The sequence below is a fragment of the Oreochromis aureus genome, linkage group 1, assembly GCF_013358895.1.
Source record: "Oreochromis aureus strain Israel breed Guangdong linkage group 1, ZZ_aureus, whole genome shotgun sequence".
Taxonomy (NCBI): Eukaryota; Metazoa; Chordata; class Actinopteri; order Cichliformes; family Cichlidae; genus Oreochromis; species Oreochromis aureus.
The window spans coordinates 29,570,547-29,597,077 of NC_052942.1; the positions used below are offsets into that span (position 1 = coordinate 29,570,547).

General features: G+C 38.3%; 1 protein-coding gene across 1 annotated transcript in view; it reads left to right on the forward strand.

Annotated features, from left to right (window-relative positions):
• The window catches only part of LOC116314706 (transmembrane protein 266-like), a 47,551-nt gene extending 23,488 nt beyond the window's left edge, over positions 1-24,063 (forward strand). Inside the window, exons 4-11 of the mRNA XM_031732811.2 lie at positions 10,782-10,936; positions 12,327-12,400; positions 13,544-13,600; positions 14,961-15,099; positions 17,753-17,868; positions 18,723-18,918; positions 23,075-23,137; positions 23,224-24,063. Of these exons, the coding sequence (XP_031588671.1) occupies positions 10,782-10,936; positions 12,327-12,400; positions 13,544-13,600; positions 14,961-15,099; positions 17,753-17,868; positions 18,723-18,918; positions 23,075-23,137; positions 23,224-23,864 (1,441 nt within the window). The 3' untranslated portion in view covers positions 23,865-24,063. The remainder of the gene's footprint in view (positions 1-10,781; positions 10,937-12,326; positions 12,401-13,543; positions 13,601-14,960; positions 15,100-17,752; positions 17,869-18,722; positions 18,919-23,074; positions 23,138-23,223) is intronic.
• The last annotated feature ends 2,468 nt before the right edge of the window (positions 24,064-26,531 follow it).

Below are 26,531 nucleotides of genomic sequence, written 5' to 3' on the forward strand. Positions count from 1 at the left end.
TCATTTAGCTCTGTTATCGGGGATATGTGAAAGTCTTGTTTTGAAAGCACCATGCACAGTCTCATTAGTCTTTCTTGTCCACGAAGTCAAAACCTGTCAGGTTTTGTTTCCTGCATCTTAAATAAGCAGCAAAATGGTTTGAGATTTACTCAATTCTGAACTGACATCCATAACGATCTGCAGTCGTGACACTATACTGATTAAGGCTTGCTGTGATTGGGTGCACCCTTATCAGTGCACATATACAGTATGCGATATACACACGGAATACAGAATACATCAAATGCAGGCATACACACAGAGAGACACACACGCACACATACTGACCTTCCAGTCCCCTTGTAACATACAAATGAGTCTTTCCTCAGTGCTCCCACGGGACTCAGGGGGGAAGCTGAACACCAGTTGCCCTTGTTCGTTGTGTTTTGCACTACTCACGGTAAACTTAAGCCTCTAGCTGCTGCAGGTTCAGCGTAATCTAAAATCTTTCTTGTAGCCTACGCATAACATCAATGTGATGTCTTTTAGCATCAAGCTTAGAGGATTTTTTTGAGCTGTAATTATGCAGCTCTGGGAAGTATGGCATAAAATGCATCTATAACCATATAAAAGTAGTATGGTGGCATCCTCAGTATGACTCAGGCTCAGATTCAAAGATGTGTAGTGAGTGAAAATATGAAATGAAATGTAAAGCAATAATAATTTAATCTAATTCAATATAAACGACGCTAGTTAAGACTTTTGAATGTAAAGTTAAATTAAGAAACAGCTGCTACTGGCAGTTCTAAAAAAACTAGTCTCCGGCTTTGTAGTTGCTTTGTGCCTCTTATAGATCTTTCTTTGTAGGTTGGCTTCACTTTGTAACAATGAATGATATCAGACCTTTGATGCAGAGGTTGTGTCCCTGGCTTCTATTAGAGTTGCACAGTCATTACTAAAAATCTGTAAAGTATTGCATATTATTTGTTACTTTTAAAAACATGTAATACTTTATGTTACTTGATAACTCTGTGAAGAAAGTAATGGGCTTCACTACACTTTACATTAGCTTTGCATTGCTCCACAACACTGAAAGATGGCCTCTGTAAGAAAATTAACAGCTGTACTGGTATAAAATATTACAAATCCTTATCCTAATAAGAACACACACACACAATCTTTCTTTTAGTCTGTAAATTTTAATACAAAGCTGACATTACCACTAATTTTTCATGAATGAGATTTTTTGGGTTATAAATCATCTTTGGCTGCTTATCAATTTTGACCAGCTTACCAATGCTTGAAGTATATTAGGTTTGCAAGCTCTTGTTTACACTGGCTGTAATTTGATCACCATTTAGACAGTAGTCATTTAAACTTGAATCCTTTTGCCTCTACCGGTGCTGTGTAAATAAGTGAACGATTAGAATAAATAATTTGCTTGTGTGGCAACGTTGTTGATGTAAGAAGGTAAATGCTGTACTAAAAATGCAGTCGCTATATTTACTTTTAGATTGCAGAAGTCAAAGAAAAAAAAGGAGTCAGTGCTTTTTGGGTGTTTTGGGGCTTACCTTCTCATTGCTGATGTGTTGTGATGAATGGCGCATAGGCATTGGTAATGGGGAAACTTTCAAATGTAAAATTAATTACCTGCAATCTGACAGCATCGGGAAAACTCAGCATGTATTTTATGCTTAGCTGGTACTCCCTCTTTTCCAGGCTTGCCTGCTGTCAAGCTCTGTCTGTTTGTATGCTTCCTATCAGGTTCACCATTTTTATTAGCTGGGACTAAATTTGTCATTGGCGGGTAGAGACTTTGCTTAAGGGATGCACATAATCATTACTTCAGAATAAGGCTTTTATCCCTTGTCTCCTTTTTTTTTTTGTTACAATCAAATTATGTAATTCTAGCAGTGCTTTTTCACAGTATGCTTTGTAGCACACTCTGTAGCAGTTTCTGGTTTGGTACTAACAAACGGTGCTTTTCTCTTACACTTGTAGAGTTTCCTCCAATTGTTTTAATGATATACTGTACACCATGCTAAGATATATCAAGTTTTTGGCTAATAACTCTTTGCAAATCACGTTTTTGTTGTGAAAATTATATTTATATGTCTGTGAAACTCTGTTGTATTAGGATTTTTTTTTAAAATTTAACTAAAGAAATGGGAACAAGTTATTTGTTTTAATGACAGGCTGTGTGTAACAAAGTGCCTAAGATGCAATTTGCAAGTTGTCTGTCATATGTAGACACAACAATGGCTCATCCCTTGTGTCAGGTGCCTTTTTATGCATGAATGATTCACAGGTCAGTGTTAAGTGGTTCAAAAACAAACAAACAAAAAATTATTGGAAAAGGTCAGGTATAAGGACTGGAATGAAAATAAGTAAAAAAAAAGCAGTTGAAGTCCAAAGAAAAATGTTTAAAGAGCTGGAAAAGCATGAAAACTACCATTTTCTGTTTTTAATTTTACAAGAAAATCTGAATACAAATATAAAAGAATGAGTGGCTCAAGACTTCTGCACAGTATTGTAAATGTGCCTTTGACTTGCTTTCCAGCCTTTGGTGGCAAATTTTATGCAATGCTTCTTTAAATGAATTAATTCTAACCAGGATTCTGCATTGTTGCAGTAGCTGTTACTTGACATTATGATAAAAAAAATACAGAAATGAACTACAGTCTTCTTGTATGAACTAGCAAATTTAGTCAAATAAATATAGTATTTTTCAAATGCTAAATTAAACCAGCTACATCGGACATTTGTATTGTCACGTGCACCTATGTGGACATCAGGGCAGCAGCGCATGTGCATGAAAATGGCTCAGGATGATAAACATTAAGCAAAGAACAAGCTATTAAATGCTAAGTTCAATGAACACAGTGCAGCAGTTTTTGTTCTCTGTCTCTGTATGGGTATAAATGTGTTTGTTCCACTGGGGTCACATTTCTAGCATAGCACTGCAATATAAATAAGTGTTGAGATGATCTCACTTAACTTCTAAATTCACACTCACACTTCTCTTCCCAGGATTAGCTGTCATCGCTATTTTCAAAGCTCCTCGGGCACCTAGCCAATAATAGAACTCAAATGAAAGAAAAAAAAACAATTTTTAGTAGTTTTGGCTAAAAATAAAAATTACAGCAGGTTTTGCCCCAATTCATTACATCAGATATCGCTAATGCATTGCCAAGATTCAGCTGAATTTATTATATTGTGGAAATGCAGTCCAGTCCATCAGGTCACTATAATGTGACCACCATTAGCTGTAAACTAGTTTGAACAATTGACATTAACTTGGCTCTCGTCCTGTGTTTAAGTCCAATGATTATGGATCAAACCAATAAAAAAGGAGAATTTGTTCTATCATTATTATTTATGAATTTAAGTCTTCACATCTCCTAAATAATAATTTTAGATGTTTATACATCCTTAAAGAAATTAACAACAAAGGTTCATAAATCAAGCCTCGTCTTTCCTTAAGCACAATAAAAAGTCTTGAGTTTATTGTGTTGCCATTGCTGATAATCTGCCAATATGGCAGAAAAGGAAGGATACAATAAGGAGACACAGAAGTATAGCACTTAAATGTGTACAAAGAGTAAACGTTTAAGCAGCATCTCTGGAGTGGAGTACTTTATCTGATGAGACCATCAGGTGCTGTTAGTCTGACAGTCCCAGTGTTTGGTGGCTCACTCGACATGCTTGTATTGATCACTTTGCCTGATTTAATCTCCCTCCTCTATTTCCCTGTCGAGCTCCTCTCAGTCTCACCAGTAGAGGGGAACACTGACAGCTATATCAACCTGCTAAACGTGCACTGGCATCAGAAGGGATGCAGAGCCAAGGGAAGGAGCGCAGAGAATAGCGATATAATAGCAGACATAAAAGCAGAAGTGTAGAGAGACAGAAATGCAGAAAGACCTCTGTGTTTGTGTTCAAATAGTCTGTCGTGCAAGTTGACAAAAAATTACAAAGGCACTATAACTGTTATTTGGTAAATCAATATTAGGTTGCGAAAAAGCCAAAGCCAGTCTGAAAACAACCGGTTTGAGGGGTGACCTTGTCCACTAAATGTGCTTGTCTGCTACTGACTTGGGCCAGGTGGTTCTGTCAGACTGTCAGGGCCGACGGGGTCAGAGAAACAACATTTGCCACTGTTCTGTTGCTTTAATAAGACTCATTAATATACTGCATGTGTCACCAGCAGCGTCTGACTGCGTCCCCTCTGGGCTGGGCTAGTTTTGGCATGACATGAAGTTAAGGACACACACAGTCGCTGAATTCAGCCTATTTGTCATACATATCAAAGCTGAGTCTTCAAACCGCCTGTGAACTCTCACCCCTTATTTATCTCTGTGTGCGGATGTGTTGTATCGACTTGCGTGGTCCTTTATCCTGTAGAAAGCAGGTGGATGTTATTGATTTCGGGCAGATTGTTCCTCAGATTTATTGCTTTGTTGACTCATTTTAATATCCTCAGATAATAGATTCGATCTTGAATATCTTTTGAGGCACTATAAACACATGAGTTTACAGGGACTATTTAGGGCTTGTGAATGGGTGGGGAGTTGTGCATATATAATAAACTATAATAAATGACCTATTAATTTCACCTTGTTGGGTAAACCTTCTCATGTTTATTGCACATATGTGCATGGTTTATCCCTCCTTGTCTTCGAGTTTGAGATGTAATATGACTGTCCAATGCCTGTTAATGGCCCATGGGAGTAATAAGTTTTATCTTGTTCCGTGAGTTGTTCCACTGGCTGCTTGAGTAGCCAAGCAAGGGCACAAAAAACAAATTTAGATTTGTGCTTAATGATTCAGTTTGAGCCCACTTTCCATCAGAAAATCAGAAAACTAGCCTCTCATTTAACTCTTCCATGAGCCTCAGTGTATGCCTAGTTCTTTTTGATGTTCATTTATATTTCAAGCTTTGATTTCTTATTTGAAGAAACTCAAATCTGTCAATTTTGCTAGCTTGGTACCCCTCTGACCACACAATGTGTTGTTTGCCAGCTTACTGGAGATCAGTACAAGCAGTTTTTTTAAATGATGATAATGACTTCATTAGAAGGAAGGCAGTATTTGTAAAGGTGAGTTGGTCATTTAATATGAGCATCAATTTTTAAAATATAATAATCACACTGTAAAAAAATTATTTAGTAACTTATTTGTGCAGAAAAACATTGAAACACTGAATGTGTATATACCAAAAGTTATCTTTCAGCACTGATCCCTTGATGAGCATTAATAGATGTGACTGTTTAAAACTGCTAAAGTTGCTAAAATTTGTTTTAGCTTATCTAATTTGTCTGTTTCACTGAGCATTTGACAGTGGTGTTACTAGGGTCTGTTGGGAGCATGTGCCCCCCTCCAACTAGGGGGTCATCTCCATTATGTTACTGTAAATTTAATAATGTTAATAATGTTAGGTATCCTCCACTGTCATTGCAAACTTTGCACATCACCCTGCTGTAGTTTAAAGTTTATCAGTCCTTGGTGCACCTCCGCTGGCCTGGGGCCCCAAGCAGTTATTGGCCATGCACGGTGGCGGGTGGCACCTCTGGAATAGAGGACAGGGTCTCTATAAAAATTGTATAATATACATGGTAAGACTCTGTTAAAGATCGGAAATAAATATTTTTATGAGAAAATATGCCAATTTATGAGGAAAGCAGGCTTTCTATGGTATCTAAAAGTGATCACCATTGCCATGGAGGGATATACAGTAAAATTTACCAAGATGTGGACCTTGCCTTTAAAAATTGCTTTTAATACTCTTCTTTGTAATTGGCTTGACTTTGGCATAATTGCTGTGATCCATTAAAACTTGAGAAGACCCTTTAAAACTGTTGTGAGGATAATATTTCATTTTTCCGCACTTCATTTTACTACTCCCCCTCAAAGAGTTTTATAGTTCTCGTAATGTTTTTTTTCTTCTTATTTTTGCCCCCTTGCAGAGGTTGAATGAAGCATGAAATCATTTGATGCACTTTTATGGACTATCAGATCATATGGTAAAAGTTTCCCGTTTGGAAATCGAGTTTGTTTCCACCAGAGACATGTCTGGATTGACTTGAAGGCATGGAGTAGTTTTTCAAACTGTGGCTTACGACGGTGACTTTCACAGACAGGAAACCAGAAACCCCCCCAATACACACAAACATCTACTATTTACCTATTTAATAAGATAAATTGGATCACTGAAAAAGATCAGTTGTTCATCTCGATTTTAAAAAAAGTTTATTGAAATACTGACAACAAAAAACCTGCTGTAGTGTGTGACATGGTTAATTGTCAATATGTACGGGTGGATTAAAATATGAATGAAAAATAAACGTGGAGTGTTTGAAAAGCAGCTTGCTAAACTTATTACATTCAGAGATTCTCATAGATACTAATCTGACCCTACACTTGGTCACCTTGCCTGTTTATTAGACTGGACATGATCAGAGGTACCATCCCCTCCCCATCATTGTCACAGCTGTCCTTACTAATGTACTAAATGAGTTAAATTTAATCTTGTATACATCATGCATGTTGGCCAAGGTGGTTAGCAAGGCGAAGCTGTTACAATCATCTGTTACAAAGGCAAATCACTGAAACTGGTTTACTAGCTATGCTATGCTAGCTGTGTTTCTACAAAGAATGCAGATCGTAACTGATCTCACAGCACTGAGAGCAGACAGCGACAGCTTGCCTTGCTTGTGCAGAAAAAAAGCCTCTTACGTTAATGTTGTTAATGATTGTTAAAGGAAGATGGACACACACTCAAAACAGAGAGCGCTGCAGTCTCTTACAAGATTAAAATAAGCACAGCTTTCAGCCAATAACTGACTTCAGCCACAAGACGGCAGTATGTAATGGCTGGATGCACATATTGACAGGTGAGGAGCTTTATGGCAGCACTGTTTGAGATGAAAGGAGAGAGACTGCTTTACTTTGGTATGTTTTCATTTATTTCTGTTTTTAGATTTGACAAGGCCTTGTTTATCCTTTCAAAACTACCCTTACTTGCATTACTCGAATTGACAAGAATCTATTGTACTTATAATTATTTAATAATTACTTTAAATGAAACAAGTTTGCTGTAAACTACATGTACCCTTGCTGTCGCTGTTGGACCAGGTGTGTGTTAACACAATGCCACAATTTTCAGTAAATATCCCAGCAAATTCACCTCAATGCCAGAATGCCCGAAGGCAATGCAAAAAACCCCCCCATACAAACAAGAGATACATCTATGACTCCATAAAAGAAGAGGGCCGTTAAAAAAAATTAATTACAAAATCTGCTGCAGATTTATATATTTATTTATAGTTTTCCTTTTTTTTTAAACAAATATAGTGGTGACAAGCAAGATCTACCTTCAAACTTTAAAAGAATAGTTGCTTTGCATTGTATACACCTAACATCAGCAGCAGTGCACAGATTGCTAGAAGAATAACTTGCATTGCATGGAAGAAACTAACACACGAGGATCGGTGCTTTGGAGATAATAATTGTTTGTTACAAGAGCAAGTTCTGTTTGTCTGTTTTGGTCTTAACTACAAACAGACCAAGAAAAAAACAGTTCTGTCAACTGAGCTTTCTCTGTCAGCTTCTTCTTCTTCTTTTTTTTTTTTTTTTTTTTAGCTCAGATTCATTATGTTACTTCAGGATTAACACTTTTTGGGAAGCCTTTTTTGTTCTTATTGTAGTGTACTTAATTTCTGTTACATTCACTTCTTTTGTGTTTTGTTCAGTTCAATTCTTATTTATACAGCGCCAAATCAACAACTGTCGCCTGAAGGGGCTTTATATTGTAAGGTAGACCCTACAATAATAATAATAAGACTTCTGGAACAACTTTCTTGGGACAGATGAGACCAAAGGGGAAAATATTTGATATATATAAGGCACAGTGCCATGTTTGGCAAAAACCAAACACAGCATATCAGCACATACATCTTATAATAGGTGGAGGGGTGGTAATGTGAAATTTGAGGCCATTTGTCCACCAGTCGAAGGTTGGCCAAAGTCAGGTCATGTAACAGGACAATAATCCCAAACACAGCAGCAAAGCTACAACAGAATGGCTGGAAAAGAAAAGAATCAAGGTGTTGCAAGGACCCAGTCAAAATCCCGAACTCTACATGATCGAAATGCTGTAATAGGACCTTAAGAGAACTGTACATAAATTAATGTCCAGTACCCTCAATGAACTGAAGCAACATTGTAAAGAAGAGCAAGCAAAAATTCCTCCATAACAATATAAGAAATGTATAAATTCATGTAGAAAATGATTGCTAACTAAAGGTGGTGCTACAGGATACTGAATAATGAAATGTACTTGGCTGTTCACATGTCTGCACAGAGTTTTGTTAAAACTTTCTTTCTCACGTAACTGCATATTTGGCCATGCTAAGTAACAAGGATCAAATCAGTTACACAGAATAAGTGAAATCAACTGTATGTCCCTGAATGAGTTTGGTCAAGATTGCACAAAAATTTTCTTTTAGATAATTTGCTCAGCGTTTCAGATTATGATGTATATTTATGCAAAATCTGCAAAAGCTTAATCAGTTTGTCAGTTTCCTATTTTGTACCTACATTGTGATTTGAGCTCATATATTTGAGCTCTTTTATATAACTCTGAGAAACTTTTATGGCCTCGAAGGTGTTAACACTAACTCCAAAACAACTGAAAGTACATGCAATAAAAATATGCATCACAAATACATCAATATTTTCTTATCGCAGGATGCCCAGGTGTTCTGGCATATAGGCTGATATACATAATGGCATCATACCTGGCATCCACAGAGTCTCTGCAAGACTGGTGGTACAGATTTTACACCATCTGGAGCTCGCGCACTTGTGCCACCCCACCCAGTGCCAAGAAGATGATTGCTATCAGCATGATTATGCCTTTATTACATTAGCCGTGCATTGTTTACAGACTTGTGGCTCTACCCATGCCAGGCTGTAAGGAATACTTTTATGTGAGAAAGCAGTGGGAGGGTGGAGTGATCAGCTCGACAGCTGCTAAAAACATTTTCCTCATTGCTACGTAAATGTGCCACTGCGGGAGGAAATTATAAAGAGGGGCCCTCTGAAAATGTTTTTGTTAGGATTTCCTTCTTAAGGGATATTCTCGATTTAACTGTGAATAATAATTTTGCAGATTCTGTTTCAACACTTGTACTTGATCGGAAAACCAAAAAGATGTGTGAAGTGAGTATATAGTATACACTATATACTTGCCTCAAAGATTTCTGGTAGAAGATGATAAAAATGGACTTTTATGCTTCAAGTACTCCTAGAGTTCATTAATATCATCCCTTCTAACACAGCATTTAAAAGAAATAATTTCAAGGATACACACAAATTTCTCCTACATTTTAAAACAGGGAAAGTGGAGAGTTTAGATATGACTTCTGTGATGAATATAGCAAATTCATTTTGAAGCTGTGGTGAAAATGGAGCCATTTTGCCACCGTTGCAGCTCATATTAGTGGCATGCCAAGGAATGAAGACATGATCAGAGGAGGGAAATGCTCTGCCAATGTCTGTCTCTTCTATGCCAGAGCATGGGGAGAAGGGAAAGGTGGTGGGCAGAGCCAACTTTCCATACCAGCTGGAGAGCCGGTGAAAGGCATTGTTTCTCTCAGCTCCTACCGTCAGCCCTTGTAGTAGCTGATCTGTATGACCATCCCACTATTTCAAAATAGAATTAGGCTATCTCGCCAGACACACTAGTGGCCTAAATGCTGATTTCTTACAGTGAAAATAAAGCTTAGGCTGAAACATATTGAAATGTTAATCTGTCATTTTATCTTAAACGTAAACCAGTCTGTCTGATTTCTGTACAGTAATATTGATGTTTTATTGAAACCTGTATGCCGTAGCCAAAGAAATAGGCCGCAGACACTGGGTTATTAAACTTAATTACATTTTTTTCCTTCATTCCACACCACATGTAACTTATGTGCCAAGCTAAACATGTGAAATCATTCCTTCTTAGCAGCATCCTCTACAGTGACTCCCTTCATTCCCATGTAAAAAGGAGGCCATCAGTATTCCACTCACACTGCTGATGGTCAGAACACTAGTTCACAGAGTCTTTTTCTCTGTCAATGCTCCCTCTGACTACACTTTTCTTTGGCCATCACTACCAAACTTTGCCCAGATTTAAACAGACATCACCTTTCACAAGTGTAAACTACCACCCTCTGTTGGCCATGTCGGGGAGTTCAGCTGTTCATATTCATATACCTACTGAAATATTGTTACTGGGGTCATGGAATTGGAAGTTCTGCAGTCAGAAATGTAATTCTAAATGATATACTTATGTTGTGAAACATGATATGTACACATATCAGTACTTTATTTTGTGCTATTTTTTTTAACTAAATTTTCATTTGTACCTTTTACATTAAACAGTTAAAGTAGATAAAAGGATAAATCTACACAGTCAAAAAGTCAGTGGTTTTGGGAGCTGGTTTAGCTGAGCGCATTGAGCAGGTGCCCATATGCCATATGGCTGAGAGCGGCCGGCCTGGGTTTGAGACCGACCTGTGGCTCTTTGCCGCTTGTCTTCCCCCCTTTTCTCTCTGACCCCACTTTCCTGTCGTTTCTTCACTGAATCTAAGAATAAAGCTGAAAAAGGCCAAAAAATAAAATCAGTGGTTTTTATTAAGGGTTGGGTTGTGGTTTTACAAGCTTCTGATTCTGTTTTGATATTTAAATTAAAATAGTAAATGCTGGTTGAATTTTATGTTGCATTAAAACATCCCCCCTTCTTGTCCCTTTAGGTCCAACTGGCTGAAGCCGTGCTGTGGGCGTCGAGTGGCCCTGTGGCAGGTCTGTCTGCTCAGTGCTGGCTTCAATTGTATCCTGGTGGCCTGCGTTATCCTGGTGGTGCTTTTCCTGTCTTTGGAGCTGCTCATAGACACCAAACTCTTACAATGTAAACAGTGTGCTTTTATTTTCCTGTTTTAGCCGGTACCATTATATAAGGAAAAATCTGCTGAGCATGCATATTCTTATCCATTAATACACAGTGTGACGTTCATAAAACACTTGGGAGGCATATAGTAGCAGCTCCACTGGAGCAGTGGGGAGTTAAACAGTTTAGTGTCCTTGAGAATTAAACACTGATGCTGTGTCTGCACTGTGCCCTACCTTCTGCTAGGATCACATTAAGGAAATATAGTTTCACAAATATATAAGGTGTGCCATTATTTTTTTTATTATTGCTTACACTGGACTTTCTCTATACATCAACCTGGGCAGTCATCGCTGCTATGCAGCCTAAATTTTTTAAAAGTGTACCCTGTTAAGGTCAGCAAGCAGAAGTATAAGTAATGTAAATAATGTATTTAAAGAAGCTGAAACTAGCTTCACTTTACTGAGCTTCAAAAGAAAACGGCTTCTTACATATTACTATAAACAACTATGATATTATAACAGGAGTTATTTTTCTACAGAATAAGTACCTGTACCAGATACTTGACATTTTTACTTATATTGAAATTTCGCTTGTTGTATCTGTACTTTTGATCAAATAAAGCCTCTCAATATATCTTCCAATAATGCCATTATGAACAAACATGCTGCTGTTTCCAAAGATCTAATTTTCCATTAAAATAAATGCATATGCCTTAGATTGTGTTTACAGTCATGGTCACATATTGTAGAGTTTACAGTTACATGATCAATATGTGCAACTCTGAAATCTGTCTCTTATACTATTTCACCTCAGTATGTATAGTAATTTATTTAAAAAAACAAAACAAAAACAACAAAAATAACCCCTGTAAAGATCCATTACATTTATTGTAGGTGCCATTGAAACTATTAGTAATTTTCTGTTGAACTTGTTGTGATAATGTCCGTATTTAACTGTATTTTGTGTGCATTTTCGCTGTTTGTGTAGTCCTTCAACACAAACAGCTTGTGGAGCTGGACGATAAATGGTTATGATGGAGAGTGATGGATAGAGGTGATAATGAACCAAGATTCTTGTCAGTGGCAGCAGGCAGCCATCCTCATCGATTACTGGCCAGCGTCCAGCTCTGTTGATACTCGAGTCTCGCTGTGGGGACTGCAGGACTCTAGTCACTTTAGATCTATTGTAATCTAGTTCTCAAGTCCACTACTTGCCCCACAAGAGAAATAGCAGATGGACAATAAGGATTGGGCAAGAGAGTGCAGAAACATATTAGTAGTATAGGAAGTGGGTATGGTGGTAGCACAGTGAGTTAATGGATGGACACAATTATACCAATTAGGTTTCTTACACTGTGCACTTTAAGCACAGTGCAAATAAACATTTATTCTGTTTCCTCTCTAAATAGTTTCCAATGCGTTCCAATTTGCCAGCATTATCCACTGGATCAGCCTTATCATTCTGTCACTCTTCTTCTCAGAGGTAAGATCTGTATATTATTCTCAATTAAGTCACATTTTGGTTCCACCATTAACATAATCTCTTTTACTTTCCAAATCTTTGCTCTCGGGCCAATGTAATAATCACAGAACGTTTCAATTGCAAAGATTCACTAAAATCTCACTTTTCTTGTTGATTTGCAATTAAATTAAACCAGCTAAACTATGTAACACCTCCATATCTGCAAACCAGGTTCAAACCTAAGGGAACTAGAGTAGGTAGTTGCTACCATTTATATTCCAATATTGTCTAGTCTTGATTAAGCCATAGCTTAAAAATACTACCTGGAAGCACAATCAGAATTAAATTTAAGCCATTGTTTGATAAAGTAATGTCTTTTCATTACTTTGTGATTATGAAAATAACATAAAGAGGAGAATATGGCCTAGAGGCCTCCACTCCAGTGCAAACCAATTACCCTGACAGCCTCAGCCCCAATGCCCTAACCCAAACTTTAATTACCAGCGAGCCAGCATGAGCAATAATTGAAGCTGAGCTTACAGAGCAGTGGGGATGGGGTTACAGTGATGTGATCCATGCACACAGGGCACCCACTGGCATCACAGAAGAGGAGGTGCACCAGCCAGTCCCTCTTCACCAATCAGAAAACATAATTCTTACATGTGGGCGGAGTAGCTGCTCATCTCACCTGATACCAGCATTGTTGTCTAACATGTGCTCCAGATGATGGATTAGCAGGACCACCTCTAGCTAATTAGAGTGTAAATCAATGTCCCTGCTTAACAGTGTACTGCAGCCGGCCACATTTTCCAGAGCATAAGTAGAGTTTGATATGTGTGTATGTGTTTTCACAAATTTCATGCCATATTTCCATGAACAGAAATAATTATGCAATAACAGATTTACCACAGATAGAGTAATATCAGTGGAAGGTATCATGTAGAAGTGCAGTAACTAAATACCTCCACTGAGATGTTTAATGTAGATGTAATTTATATTTTTATTTTTGGATACTTTTCTGTTAAGAAGAAAATAATTTTGCATATATTAGCAAATTAGCAGTTTTTGGATGTAAACATGACTTAAAAGAGTCTTTCACATGTATCAGCATGCTGCCCCAATTATTCATTTTAAAGTATCGCTTTATCTCTCTGTCTGCCTCAGACTGTCTTCAGAATTGTTGTTCTTGGGATCTGGGACTACATAGAAAACAAAGTTGAGGTTAGTACTGCTATACCGGCAAATCTTCATGTCAGATTTTGAATATTATGTTTAATTTGATTTTTTTTATTTGAATATTTAGTTTTAATGTTTTTATTTTTATTGTTTTTATTGTTTTTAATTTATCCTCCTGTTCTTGCATGGTATGCCCATACTGACCATTCCCATTTAAACACACTTATTGACTTTCTTGCTGAAGGTTGATGGAAAGCTTGTAAAAATAATAACATCAAGGTAAACATGACATTTCTACATGCTAAAAACTTACTAGCTGGAGGTTAACATAAATACTGGAAACAGTTGAAAATAGCTGGTTGTGCCCAAGGTAAGAAAACTATACCAACTATACAAAAATAAGATATAAAAAGGTTGTTAGTAGCCACAGCCTGCTATCTGTTTTCACCAGTAGTGCTAAGCTCTGTCAGCCAGCTTCTGGTAGCCACATGAGAAGTACGATCAGAACGTGAAATTAAATACATTAAAAAAGGAAAAAAGATTGCAGGTGGTTATTCTCTTTAATGCAATCTTCTTGTGGAGCAATGCGTCATTTGCGACAGATCACAATATAGCACCCTTTGCTATTACTAATCTCTCACTGGATGCCCTATTCCAGTTATTTGCTGTTGTGTGTTTGCAGCTGCTGGTATTCCTGCATTAAAATGGATAACCTTTAACTCATTTTAAATTTTTGGGACAAAAAAGGAGTCACAGGGAGTCGGTTTTAGTGAATAAAGTGGGTGATATACAATGATTGTGTTGGTGTGTCCCCCCAAAAATTGGGTGCCCTTTATTGCGATCTTACTGCAGAATGAAATATGTCACAGTTCAGGTTGTTTGGATCAAATGTTCTTCTGATACCTCCGCATATTGCAATAGAACTTAATGTTAGCAGTATGACACTGGAGGAGGATTTCATGGGGCACAATTCCATTAATATTGAAGAAAATGAAGTGCACATTTCTGGCTGCACTGGGACTTTTTCATTGAAATCTGCAGCTTCCACATTAGACTGAAGGTAGTTTGTTGGAACCATAGTTTCCTTTCTGTTTGTTTGTTGAGGTCCATGGTGAAAACACAAGTGCACTGAAAGCAGTTAGAATTGACCGAGAGTCGTAAGGTCACTTTAAGGCATGGTATTTTTATTTTAGGTTGTGATCACATCTGTTCATGTAGACTTAACCTCAGCAAGAATTAAATTAGGTAAATAAGGACTTTATAAAATCCACATATAAGCTTTATATTTGAGTATCGCTGAATCAAAACTATAGAACTGGGGTCAGGGGTTGAGGGTTAATGGAATGGAGTTATGGCTCGTACGCTGAACTTGTTTTAATTCTGTATTTGCTTTTGTCCCAAAAAGGTGTTTGATGGTGCAGTTATTGTGCTGTCCCTGGCCCCAATGGTGGCATCCACAGTGGCCAATGGGCCCAGCAGCCCCTGGGACGCCATCAGCCTCATCATCACACTACGCATTTGGAGGGTCAAGAGGATCATTGATGGTAAGGCAGACAAAAACTTTTTTTTTTTCCATCAAAATCCAGACTCAATTTCCAGAAATTTGAAAGTGACACATAAAATTCACACAGCATGCCAGTGGTCGTCTTCTTTTTTTTTTTTTCAAAAGGATCACACAGATGCAGCTAAGTGACCCCGTTTTTCCATGATTATACAAATTATTTGCTATTCAGAACAATACAGCTATTGATCATTCCTCAGAGTAAATTGCTGCCACTCTGCTACTCTAACTTGTATTGATTGCAAGTGTCTAGCTAAGTAGATTCACAGAAGCCATAATGAATATAGTGGTTGTTCTCTCCTATGCTAATATAGACTGGTTCGATATCCGCTCAGAGGTCACCCTCATGACGGATCTCCGAATGCATACAGGATGAGGTGCATGCAGAGCACATAGGAATTCAGTGTACAGTTCATCCACGTCCAGTATTTTAATGTAAATATGTGTCTGTTGTTTTCTACAATGCTTTAATACAGAGTTTAGGGAAACATACACCCACACACTCTATTCCTTTTTTTTGTTAGCATTGAGCTGCTTAACGCGCAGCTGCAGACGTGATTTCTAGGGAGGGAACATGTGATTTTCCTGCCGCACCTCAAACTACTGGGTTTTGTATTTGTGAGTCATTGAGTTTTGTTGTTAAGCGAGCACCAACAGAGGGAAAAAAGTGAACTCAAACCAAAAAATATAAAGTTGAAGGACTGGCTCAGTTTTCACATGACAGGCATCAAATCTTTGGAAAAAAGAGTTTGACATATAAAGTGGCAAAGTTTGTGGAAGAGTGAATTTCACAATTATTTGTCATGATCATCAGGTAATGTTAATCTCTCAAACTTTGAAATTAGTGGTCTAGAAACAAAACAACTAAAAAACACAAAAAACCTCCATCAGCATCAGTTTGACTCACCAGCGCTTGAACACTGCTTCACAATGAACCATGAAGGTTACGTTGCTATTTTTTCATGCTGAAAGTAAGCTAGAGGTCGGTCCTAAATCACTGAATATGAATTATCTATACTTTATTATAAATGCCTAATAAGATGTTTTTGATTTTCTTCATTGACCTCTGATACCAAAATTTGTAGTACAGATAAACGTCTGTGAAATACAAATCCAACGAGCTATGCAACACCTCGAGCTAAGCATATGTATATAGTGTGTACATAATATATAATGAAATGTAATAAAAAAAGAAATGTAACTTTTGGGTGTAGCAGATTGGAGAGAGAGTTGATTTTATGGCTTCGATACACAAGGGATCTGTGAAACACGTGAGTGGAGAAAGTGCAGCAAGAAATATGTGAGGATTGTGGATGTTTTCATGCACTGATTGTGTTAAAATGCACTTATTCTACATTATGTAACCTGACATACAGTCTAGAAATTCTAGAAAATGTGTTTATTTTTTATGCATTCACCAATTCCATGCAAGGCTCTGGCCTGCCATTAGGTTCATTGCCTGGGACACTGGGACAGAGGCCAGGGCAATCAAACCACCACCAACAGTGGAGTCTGAGAAGTTGTTGGATTAATTGTGGTGTGAATTACACTGTTGTGCAAGTGCTGGCAGAAACTGTCACCACAGCTGTGGCACACACATGCACGCACAGACACTATAATCACATAACCAACCCTGCTAAGCTTGTAAATGCACAGCGCCACACAAATGTATTGGATTGTGTAGCTAAATAATTGAAGCTCTGATTGAGCTTTTCATGCTGGTTTGATTTCTGACTGGACTGACCCCATCTAATGTCTTCTCCTTCTTGATGTGTGTGCGCGTGCGCAACGTTACTATAAATAGATACAAGGAGCATGTGGCGATGGCTGTGTGCTTTGCTCAGCTACTCTCTGTAGCAGAAGGCCTAGTTTCATTGTCATCTCAGCATGTTCACAAAAATCCTAGTCTTGTGACTAGGACCAGTAATGATTATATTTGACAAGTTTATGCCGCTCATTGCAGGATACGCAGCATTAGCACGTGTGATATCATGTGGCAGACTTACAAATGTGACAAAAAAAGGTGTAAAAGACTGATTGTCTACCAACTGTGTTGACAGCAGCAGTCCACATTTATTCTCACCATTCTTTTTTTAGGTTCCTTCATGCCCTACTCCAGAAACTGTGTCATGCATAAATAAAATAAAAATTATAGGAAGAGCTGTTACTGACTGACAGAAAATAAGTGTTTGATGGATCAGTTGTATTATAGATGTGCTTTTGATATTTTTGCACATTGTACATTTTATGTTTTTGCTAAGCCAATCAATCATTCAATCAATGAGATGAATCCCAGACAAAAGCAAGAGTTATTAAAGGTCAAATAAAGTATTCTAGCAACACTCCAGCAATAAACTCTTATTAGATGAAGATGAAGTAGAAGATGATCGTTTGCTGGCCATGCAAATGTAAAAATTGAGAAAATTCTATCAGAAAAATACTTAAACATTAATAAAGGTTGTGTGTGATGACAGAGTTCTTAGGAACAAATGACACTGACCTTGATGTGCTCAATGTAAATTGCCTTAACTATCTGAACCTACCTATGACACTTTTGTTAGTAAGTCTTAATGCCTATTTATGCATAACAAATATTTTCAGCCCATTCTCGTTCTCACCCTTCTCTCCAATTTTAGCGTATGTGTTACAAGTCAAAGTTGAAATGGAACTGGAGATCCAGCAGTGTGAGAAGACCAAGGCTGTGAGAGAGGAGCAGCTGGAGCGTCTCACTCAGATTTGTCAGGAGCAGGCTGTGAGTACCAACACATCTGAGATTTACTTTGCATTACTTACTTTTAATTGATGTGGAAAGGTTTTCTAATGGCAGCTTTACAGTACAAAACTTTGATAGTCTCATTTTCTGTAGTAGTGCCTGTGTAAAACTCGAAGGACATTAACTGACAAGAATAGAGCTTTAAAAGCACCTTGGATGCAAGCACAATAATTTATGTTGGCTAATAGCGCATGTAGTTATATTGTATTGTATTGCAATGGAAAACTTTTATTTTAACTTTAGACGCCATGGATCTAGCTGTCCTTTTTAAGCTCTTTACTGAACTAAAGGACTGATTAAGGATACATGTTGTTCTTGGTCACATAAGCGACTGTAAGTTGATCTTTCACCAGAAGAGGGCAGCAAAACATCACAAACATGTTTCCTGCTTACCTGAATCGGACCAGCGGAAGAAAACGGAAACACACTCTGACACTCCCACAATTATGATAAAGAAAGTTACCAAATTCTTGTTCTTTAAAAAAAGGAGGCAGTATTTCAGTATTTATAACCAGATATCACAGTATCTATATAAAAAAAAATGTTTACTTGTTTCTACTTTTGTGTACTGAATTGAAATGTATTCCAGAAAACATGCTTTTTTTTTTCCTGTTTCTTCCTTTTATTCCTGCACCACCTCATCCTTCCCTGTCCTCTCTCTTCCCTTTCTTCTATTTTGTTTTGTCTCGTCGTGCTTTTCTCCAAACTTTTTATCGGTCTTCAATTTTCATGTTCCTGCACTTTTTCAAACTACTTACTCATCCTTTTCTACAATCCCCTGTGACTTTCCATATTTATTTGTTTGTGTTTTTCTCTTCATATTTATTCTTAAGTTTGAGATCAGGCAACTGAGGGCACATCTGGCCCAGCAGGACCTGGACCTTGCAGCAGAGCGTGAAGCAGCCATGCAGATCCACCATGTTTGGGACAAACAGGGCAGGAATTTTCAGGTCGTAGAAGGTTTGACTCCTGGGGAGTCTGACGATGAGGGCGGTCAGAGAAACCCCAGGGAGCCACGTGTCACTTCAGGTATAGTATGGCTTTTAAAACTGACCTTGTATCAACTGAAGGGTGCTTGAATTGGTTATAAAAGATAAATTAAAAAACTGAAAATGACTGAATCGAAGACAAAAGTCTGTAACTTAAAAAAATAGCACAGTTGTTAGCACTGTTGCTTCATAGCAAAAGGATCTGTAATCACAGGCTGGCTGGTGAATTTTTGTGTGGACCTTGTTCTCCCCGTGCCACCAGGCTCTGGCTTCTTCTCACAGTCCAAAGATATATATGTTAGGTTAATTGGCAATTCTAAATTGGCTTTAGGTATGAATGCGAGTGTCAATGGGTGTATCTCCATCTGCCCTGCAACAGACTGGTGAAGAATCCATGCTGTGTAGTCAAATGTTTGTGCATGTTGGAGGTATTTTCCCTCTTTGTTGTGATCAGTTTTGGGGGTCATTACTCAAAAAAAGTAAAATAAAATAAAAAAGTTATTACGCATATTACAAAGAACACTCTTCTTAAAGTTGTGCAGTATGTTACTTAGTTACACCCAAGAGAAAGACTTACGTTAACGCTACTTTCATCTTACTCTGTAAAATGATCTGAAACCCATTGTCTTATAATTATCAATTAACAATATAAACCTTCAGCACTCACCGAGCTTTAAAATGGCAACCTTAGTGTTAGCATGCTGTGCTTGTGAAGAGCTGAAGTTGTGTTAACAGTATGATGCAGTTGTTTCTGTCCTGGAGCAGTCTCCACTTTACCATTGTGCTCTCATACTTTTGTGCAATAAAATTAAAAGTAATGTTCACATCCTCGCTGTAGACTGCTCCAAAATTTTCCATCTCCGACCACGAACTGAAATCAGCTGATCGTTGCGAGAGTGCAAGAACCGATAAGTGGGATCGAAAGGCAGGCAGACTAACGATTCCAAGGAATTGGACTGCTGGGAACCAGTTCTCTACAAAAACCGGTTCTTGATTCTCATCCCTACTTAGACTGAATTGGACATGGATGGATGGATGGATTGATTGATTGATTGATTGATTGATTGGTTATATACCATACCAGGTGCAAATTTTGTTTGAGGAAACAGTGTAACAAACCAGAAGAGAGGTGCAACATAAAGTATGTACATAATTATGTGGAACAAAAAGTCTGTTACACGGTAGCATCAGGTGAACTGAATGCCAGAGCAGTGTACACTTAATCTGGAGCAGTACCCCTGGAGCATCTTTGAGGCCAAGCTCTTAGCCCTTCCATGCTCACATGCAATACCCATCTGACCGCAGGCGCTCTGGGATCAATGCGGGGGCAAAAAAGCTTTTAGCATCTGGTGAATCCTGGAGAAAACAAGTATGTTCACTGACACTACGTCAGGTTGCATGGGCTTCTGTCATGCCCCAACTATCTCTCTTACTGCCCCCCTCATGGCAAGGCCAGCGGAGCAAGCCCAAACTGACTGGGCTATTTCAGGTACAGAGTGCTCTGTGCATTGGGCCTTGTTAGTAGGGAGTCGGCTCCTGTCAACATCTGTTCCCCTTCACCTGCAAACCACAATAGGGCACCAAGAGGCTCCATGGTGGCCACAATATTACCCCGAGGGCATAGTGGGAAATCTGGCTCACAGAAACAAGTGGGGCTTTTTACAGAAACATGGTCACTGGGATGAGCACTTAGACCACAAAGCTCAAGTCAAGTCAGGTGAACTCAGTTCAAGCTTATTTGTTTTACACACAACGTTTCAGCTGGCTTCTCACCCTCCATATGGAGGGCCATTAAACCTCCAAGCGCTCATAAAAGGCAAGAATAAGCTATATCTCAGGAGTGTGATGATTTTGACACCTACATGTACTCTCACTGCTGCAATAGTACAGAAACACTAAAACAAAAGGTGGATCACCATTCTTTATTGTAGTGAGCATTTTTAAAAAACCCTACTGTGACTATTAAAAGAAATGCTTAAGTTAGATATCACACTAAGAGAGCACAGGTCTTTCTATTTCAAACCCCATTTTGGTGCCTAATCTTAACCAAACTGAGACTGAAAGAAAAACATTCAAAGAATGTGTCTAATGCAGTTTCATTCACTACATGTCCTTCCTTATAAAGACTTGCCTTAATTTCAGGATGAAATGCATGAAGGCATATTTTTCATATCACAGGGTAGGTGGGCATCTTGTGGTTGAATTGAGTATTGCAAACAAAACAGAAAATGGGTGGAAATGGGAACAAAATGACACACATGCTGGAAAAACCTTTACTCAACTCTTCTTAAGTCAAGAACTTATAGCGTTACAATGTATCACCAATTTAGTTTTTGCCTCCCAGGGTTACCATAAGGTTACAAAAAGAGGCTGGCGAGCATTACAAACAAATTGATATCAGTGATGGCATTAGATAAAAACTCATGGGATCAACATATGTACTGGTATCCATTGTATAGAGACCACTAATGTCTCTAGGGAATTTTGGGTGCAAAAAATGCACAAAATATCAGATATTCTGTTGTTGAGTCCAGATGACAGACTGACACTTTTAAATTCTTCTTGTACTTCTTTCGGGTGTTCTGCTTAGGGGTCACCGGAGCAGCTCATCTGCTTCCGTCTCAGTCTTTCCCTAGCATCCTCTTCTGTCACACCAACCCTCTGGATGTTCACTGTCAATGCATCCTTGAATCTTCTCAGTGGTCTTCGACTGATCTTCACACTTTTAGTTAGCGTGGCTAAAACATCTCTATAGACAGGTGTTGGACACTAACTCTTCAGAAACATTATGTTATAAAATCAAACGTCATATGTTCTAAATCTAAAGTTATCTTTTATATTTATATGTCATCATTAGTTTCCATAATTGTTCTGTTTCCATAATTGTTCTGTTTCCCAGGATCTGTCCCAACTATTTCACCTGTGGTTTATTGCTTGGTGTGTTAAAATGATACTATAGTTGTAGTTTGAACTAAAAGAACCTCGGCATGTCACCTCTCCTTTTCCACAGAGATGACGACTTGGTAACTTGACTGTCACAGAAAGAAGAGGAGAGTCTTTATGTATGCTGGACTGCCCATTCTTTTTTTCTTAAGACTCATGTGTTATTAATTGTGGAGTGATTGTCTCAGCCTTGTTTTAGTGAGTGCAATGCTTCCTCTCCAGGGGTGGCTCAGGGATTAATATTTTAGACTGAAAAATAAATGAAATTACCCATCAGAGTCTGCAGCATGTCCCGCGGGACAGGGGCTAGCACTCAGGGTACTCTGGGTTCGCACTCAGCCAGCGGACAGTGAGCTTAAGACCAATCAAGCGAACAGAAGAGCACAGCAGATCACAGTTATTCACCATGCACACTGAGGCAGGCTAGACTGGAGGGCTCAGAGCCTGAACAAAGAGCTCCTAGACTCTCTCACTCTCCCCCATTTCTCTAATCCCTGAAACCAACCCCACCCTGTCTCTGTCCCAGTTTATTCCTAGTACACTAAGGTTTGGCTAATGCACAAATGTAGCAGTGCGTGATCCAGGCCACTTGTCTATAAAGCACCTGTGGCCTGGGGCAGAAGTCATCTCTGTCAATATTCTGTTGTAAACATACAAGATATTTTCCATTTGGACTAGTTTGCACTATGAACATTGACATGGACCAAGGTTTGGACAAATAGGTGTGTAATCCAAACCCAGTGACTTACACATGATTGTTAGGATGTCTGTTGAAGTCTGTTGAAGTATATTTAATCCTAATCTCACGCTACTGTAAGATAATTATACTTTTGATTCCATTTTATATTCATAATAGTCAATAAGTGTTTAAAGTACTGTTAGTAATAACAGTAATTAGATTTGTTTAGTTTGTTTAGTTATCATGTCAACTAGACAGGAGGGGATACAAAACACTGTATGACAGTCAAGAAAAAACTGGGCCTGGCATCTTTTAGCAAATAGATTATATATACTTGCCCTAACATATACTGGATATGTCCAGGCCCCAGCATGCAATTGGTTGGTTTTGTGCTATGCAAATAAATGATTTTATCATAATGATCTAAAGAAAGGAAACAACTAAAGAGGATGGTTAAAAAGTATGGATGCGTGGAAGTAAGAATGCAACCAGAAAAATTGATTCTGTATTTTAAATTAGAAATCAGCTGAAACAAAAATAACTGTCATTGTTTTATTCTTTATTTTTAACTCAGATCCAGTTGTTCGTGACGACATGAACAACTACATCAGCCAATATTACAGTGAAGCAAGCAGTGGTAAGTGACAGTAGCAAATAAAAAAAGCCATATCTGTATGGATGTCTTTATCTGCATATACTTTTTCTAAACATGTGTCTGTCAAGATGCTGGGGCTTGTGGCTTAGGTGCGCGGGTCATCACGACAGCAGCCATTGACGTTCACCTACCCACCAGTACAAACCTCATCCAGTCAAATCCTATGCTTGCTATGGAGCGGGTGGGCAGCGCTGTAAGTGATGCCTCCACCAGCATATCACGGTCCAGTGGCAGCCTCACGGCCCGCCCCCACAGCCTGAGTAGCCATACTCCGGGTTCATCAATGACAGACTGCAGCAGCAGCGCAGCTCAGGACTTCAGTCTGAGCTACAGCTCCCATCGCTGCTGCCCCCCTTCCTTCTCAGGCCAGGACCCCTGCAAGGACCCCAGCATGGTGGTGCAGGAGCTTCTCTCCTCCCTCTCTGAGGACTCCTGCCTTGCTCAAAAGGGCCTAGCAGTAGACCCTGTCAACCTCAAGCTTCCCAGTCCGACTGGCTCAGAAAATGCCAGCCCTGAACTGGACAACAGAATAAACATTTTCAATCGCAGGAACCAAGAGGAGAGACGGGGCCGGGGAAGGGGTTGTGTGCTGTTGCAGACCAAGCCACTGATCCACCTGCAGGGCAGCAGCACTGAGCCGTCACTGGAGGAGAAGTACCGGCTACTGGGACCAGCTGACTCACCTCTAGGGCATATGTCTGATACATAAGCAAGCGTTATTTACACAGAAACAGAAGCTTTTACTCTTTTTATTTTTTACTGCCATCTCATTTGGCATATATCTGAACTTTTGTGACAGATCAAACCTCATGAGAGGGACCACACAAGATTTGAAAATTTGATTCATCTGTTACAGAGTAAATCGAGACTTAGCCAATTCAGAGCAAGCTCAAGCCTTAGCTTCTAGCTAACAGCGATGCTCGTTCAGTTGTGTTTTCAGCTGTCATTAGTAGAAATTAAAAATAATAATTTTTTTTAGGCCCTTTGGCATCCTGTCTAACCTCCCCTGTTTCTCCTTAATAGATTTTTGAAATCCAAAAAAGCCCAGATATAGCACAACAAAGACAATACCACCCTATCAAAGGGGCATCTAATGTGTTTTTGGACACATTCTTCATCAGGAATTCTCACTTTGAATAGGTCCTAAATGCACTGAACTTTACATGAATTAAAACCAGCAAAGGGCCATTCAAGCCTATACTGAACAAAAACATAAATGCTGAGCAGTGTTGCCATCTTAGACACTGCTCCTGAGAATTTCAAGCAGTAAAAGGAGTGTTTTCTATTGCTTTTTGTTGTTGTTCTGTTTCTTTTCATTTCTATTTTCAAGTTTAGACATTAATTATGCTGTTCTGTTTAAACAGCCACAGGGTAAATACTGTAAGACTGGCTAAACTATTGAAAAGCCAATTTTCTACCTTTGCCTTTTTGTCACCTGTTTGATTTAAATGCCATGGACCATCATCAAAATTTATTAAATAACAGTTTTGTTTTCAGAAGTTGTTAGTAGGGTATATTTGTGTGGGTGAAATGAAACGGTAACTGACTGGGCTCTTCACATGGAACTAGACTGGAGTGCTTGTAGCATGAACCTTTAAAAGAAATGTGCCATAAATGGTGAGCAAATTCTTTGCACTTTAATGTTTACAGACACTTTTGTAAACTTCATATGGAGGAAGTCATTGCCAAATGAAGGTGTTGTCAATTGAATGAAAATAGCAAAAAATAAAAGATAGTATTTCTTTAACTGCTCTTAGATCACTGACTCTTGTGAATTTATGATGTTAAATGATTTAAAGGTGTACCAAAGATACTTCACCAGGATAAAACATAATTGAACCGTGTGATTACGCTTATCAAAGATGTTCTTCTCACACGCTTCGTGCTGCACACGCCATTGTACACCGCATCGCGTTGTTTCATTAGCGTCATCTTCTTATTTGCATATGATTTTGAAAAAAATCTAAATTATTTAAGGTTATTAACATTGGACCTGTCACAACAACCACTAATTGGTGAAGTCACTGTAAGTGTGTCGTGAGAGGAGACAGCCCCCCTAATTACCCTCCCGTATCATTAATTCAGAAGATAAACTGCTGTTACATTTTGTTGCTTGTCAAATGTTTACAAGTATCCAGAGAATGTTTTAATTGTTAATAACGATTATGGTTGTAGTTACGCTATCGACACAAGTTTTCAGAGTTCAGTGTTTAATTTGCAAAACAGACTTTGAGGATTGGTATTACTATTCTTTTTTAATTAATTCATAAATGAGACCATATCTATCTATTACACATTACAATATATTATTACAATAATAAGATAATAAGGTTATTATCGGTTTTAATTTCTAAGAAATCTCCCTCTTTCTCTCTTTTTGAAGAGCAAAGAATACACAGTAACAAACCGCAGACCAGTCTTATTGACATAGATGGTAGAAAAGTGTTCATCTTAGACCAAATAAGTGTCGATGTACTGAGTAGGGTGCATTCAAAATGTGAAATTTAGAAATGTATAAAATAACTTTATTGTCTTAAAGCTTGTTTGAAAACTATATGTAGCTTTAAGTAACAAAGAAGTTACTTTATACATTTCTTCAAGTTCATATATATATTTTTAAAAAAAGCTCTTTTGCAATAGTTGCTCCATGTAGTCTTAACTGTTTCAAGTTCTTAAATAAGACTCACACATTAAATAATCATGGATACATTGTATCTAAACAATAAACAATACAGAGCTGCACAATTCAAGCATTGTCACTTGAGAAAAAAAAATAGCATGAATTGAGCTTACTAAGAAAGAAATGTCTGGGAAAAAAAAGCTTCAGCAGCCAACTGTGTGTGTGTGTGTTTTTTTTAACAGCTGACATGTAATGTGATAACCTGAATCTGCAAGTTATTAGACATTACCAGACTCATCACATCAGTCTACTTCACAACAACAACAATGCCTATCGCATGCCATGGAACAAGTAAATAAATAATGATCCGCTTGGCTCCTGACACACACAAAGGAATCCTGTTGAATATGGGTGCCAAACCCTGGTTTGGCCTCTATCTGATACAGCTGCCTTTGTGTTAATGTCTCAAGTGGAGGTACTCTGCCTCTAACCTAAACTCCTTCCAGCTCAACCAGCCATGTAAAAGAAGCGATAACTCATGTGGTTCAATTTCCAACTCAACCCCGAACAGCACTGTTCAGTGATGAAACTAAGGTATTAGTATAGGCATCAGTGAGAAAGTACATTTACCTAGTTAACTAGATTGTCTGTAAGTGCCCCATCGCATCAGTCTAGGTTAAGGGTTGAAATTTGAAAGGCAGACTTTCAGAAGACATCCTAAGAAGTAAATTGCTTTTGGGATCTCTCCAATGAAAC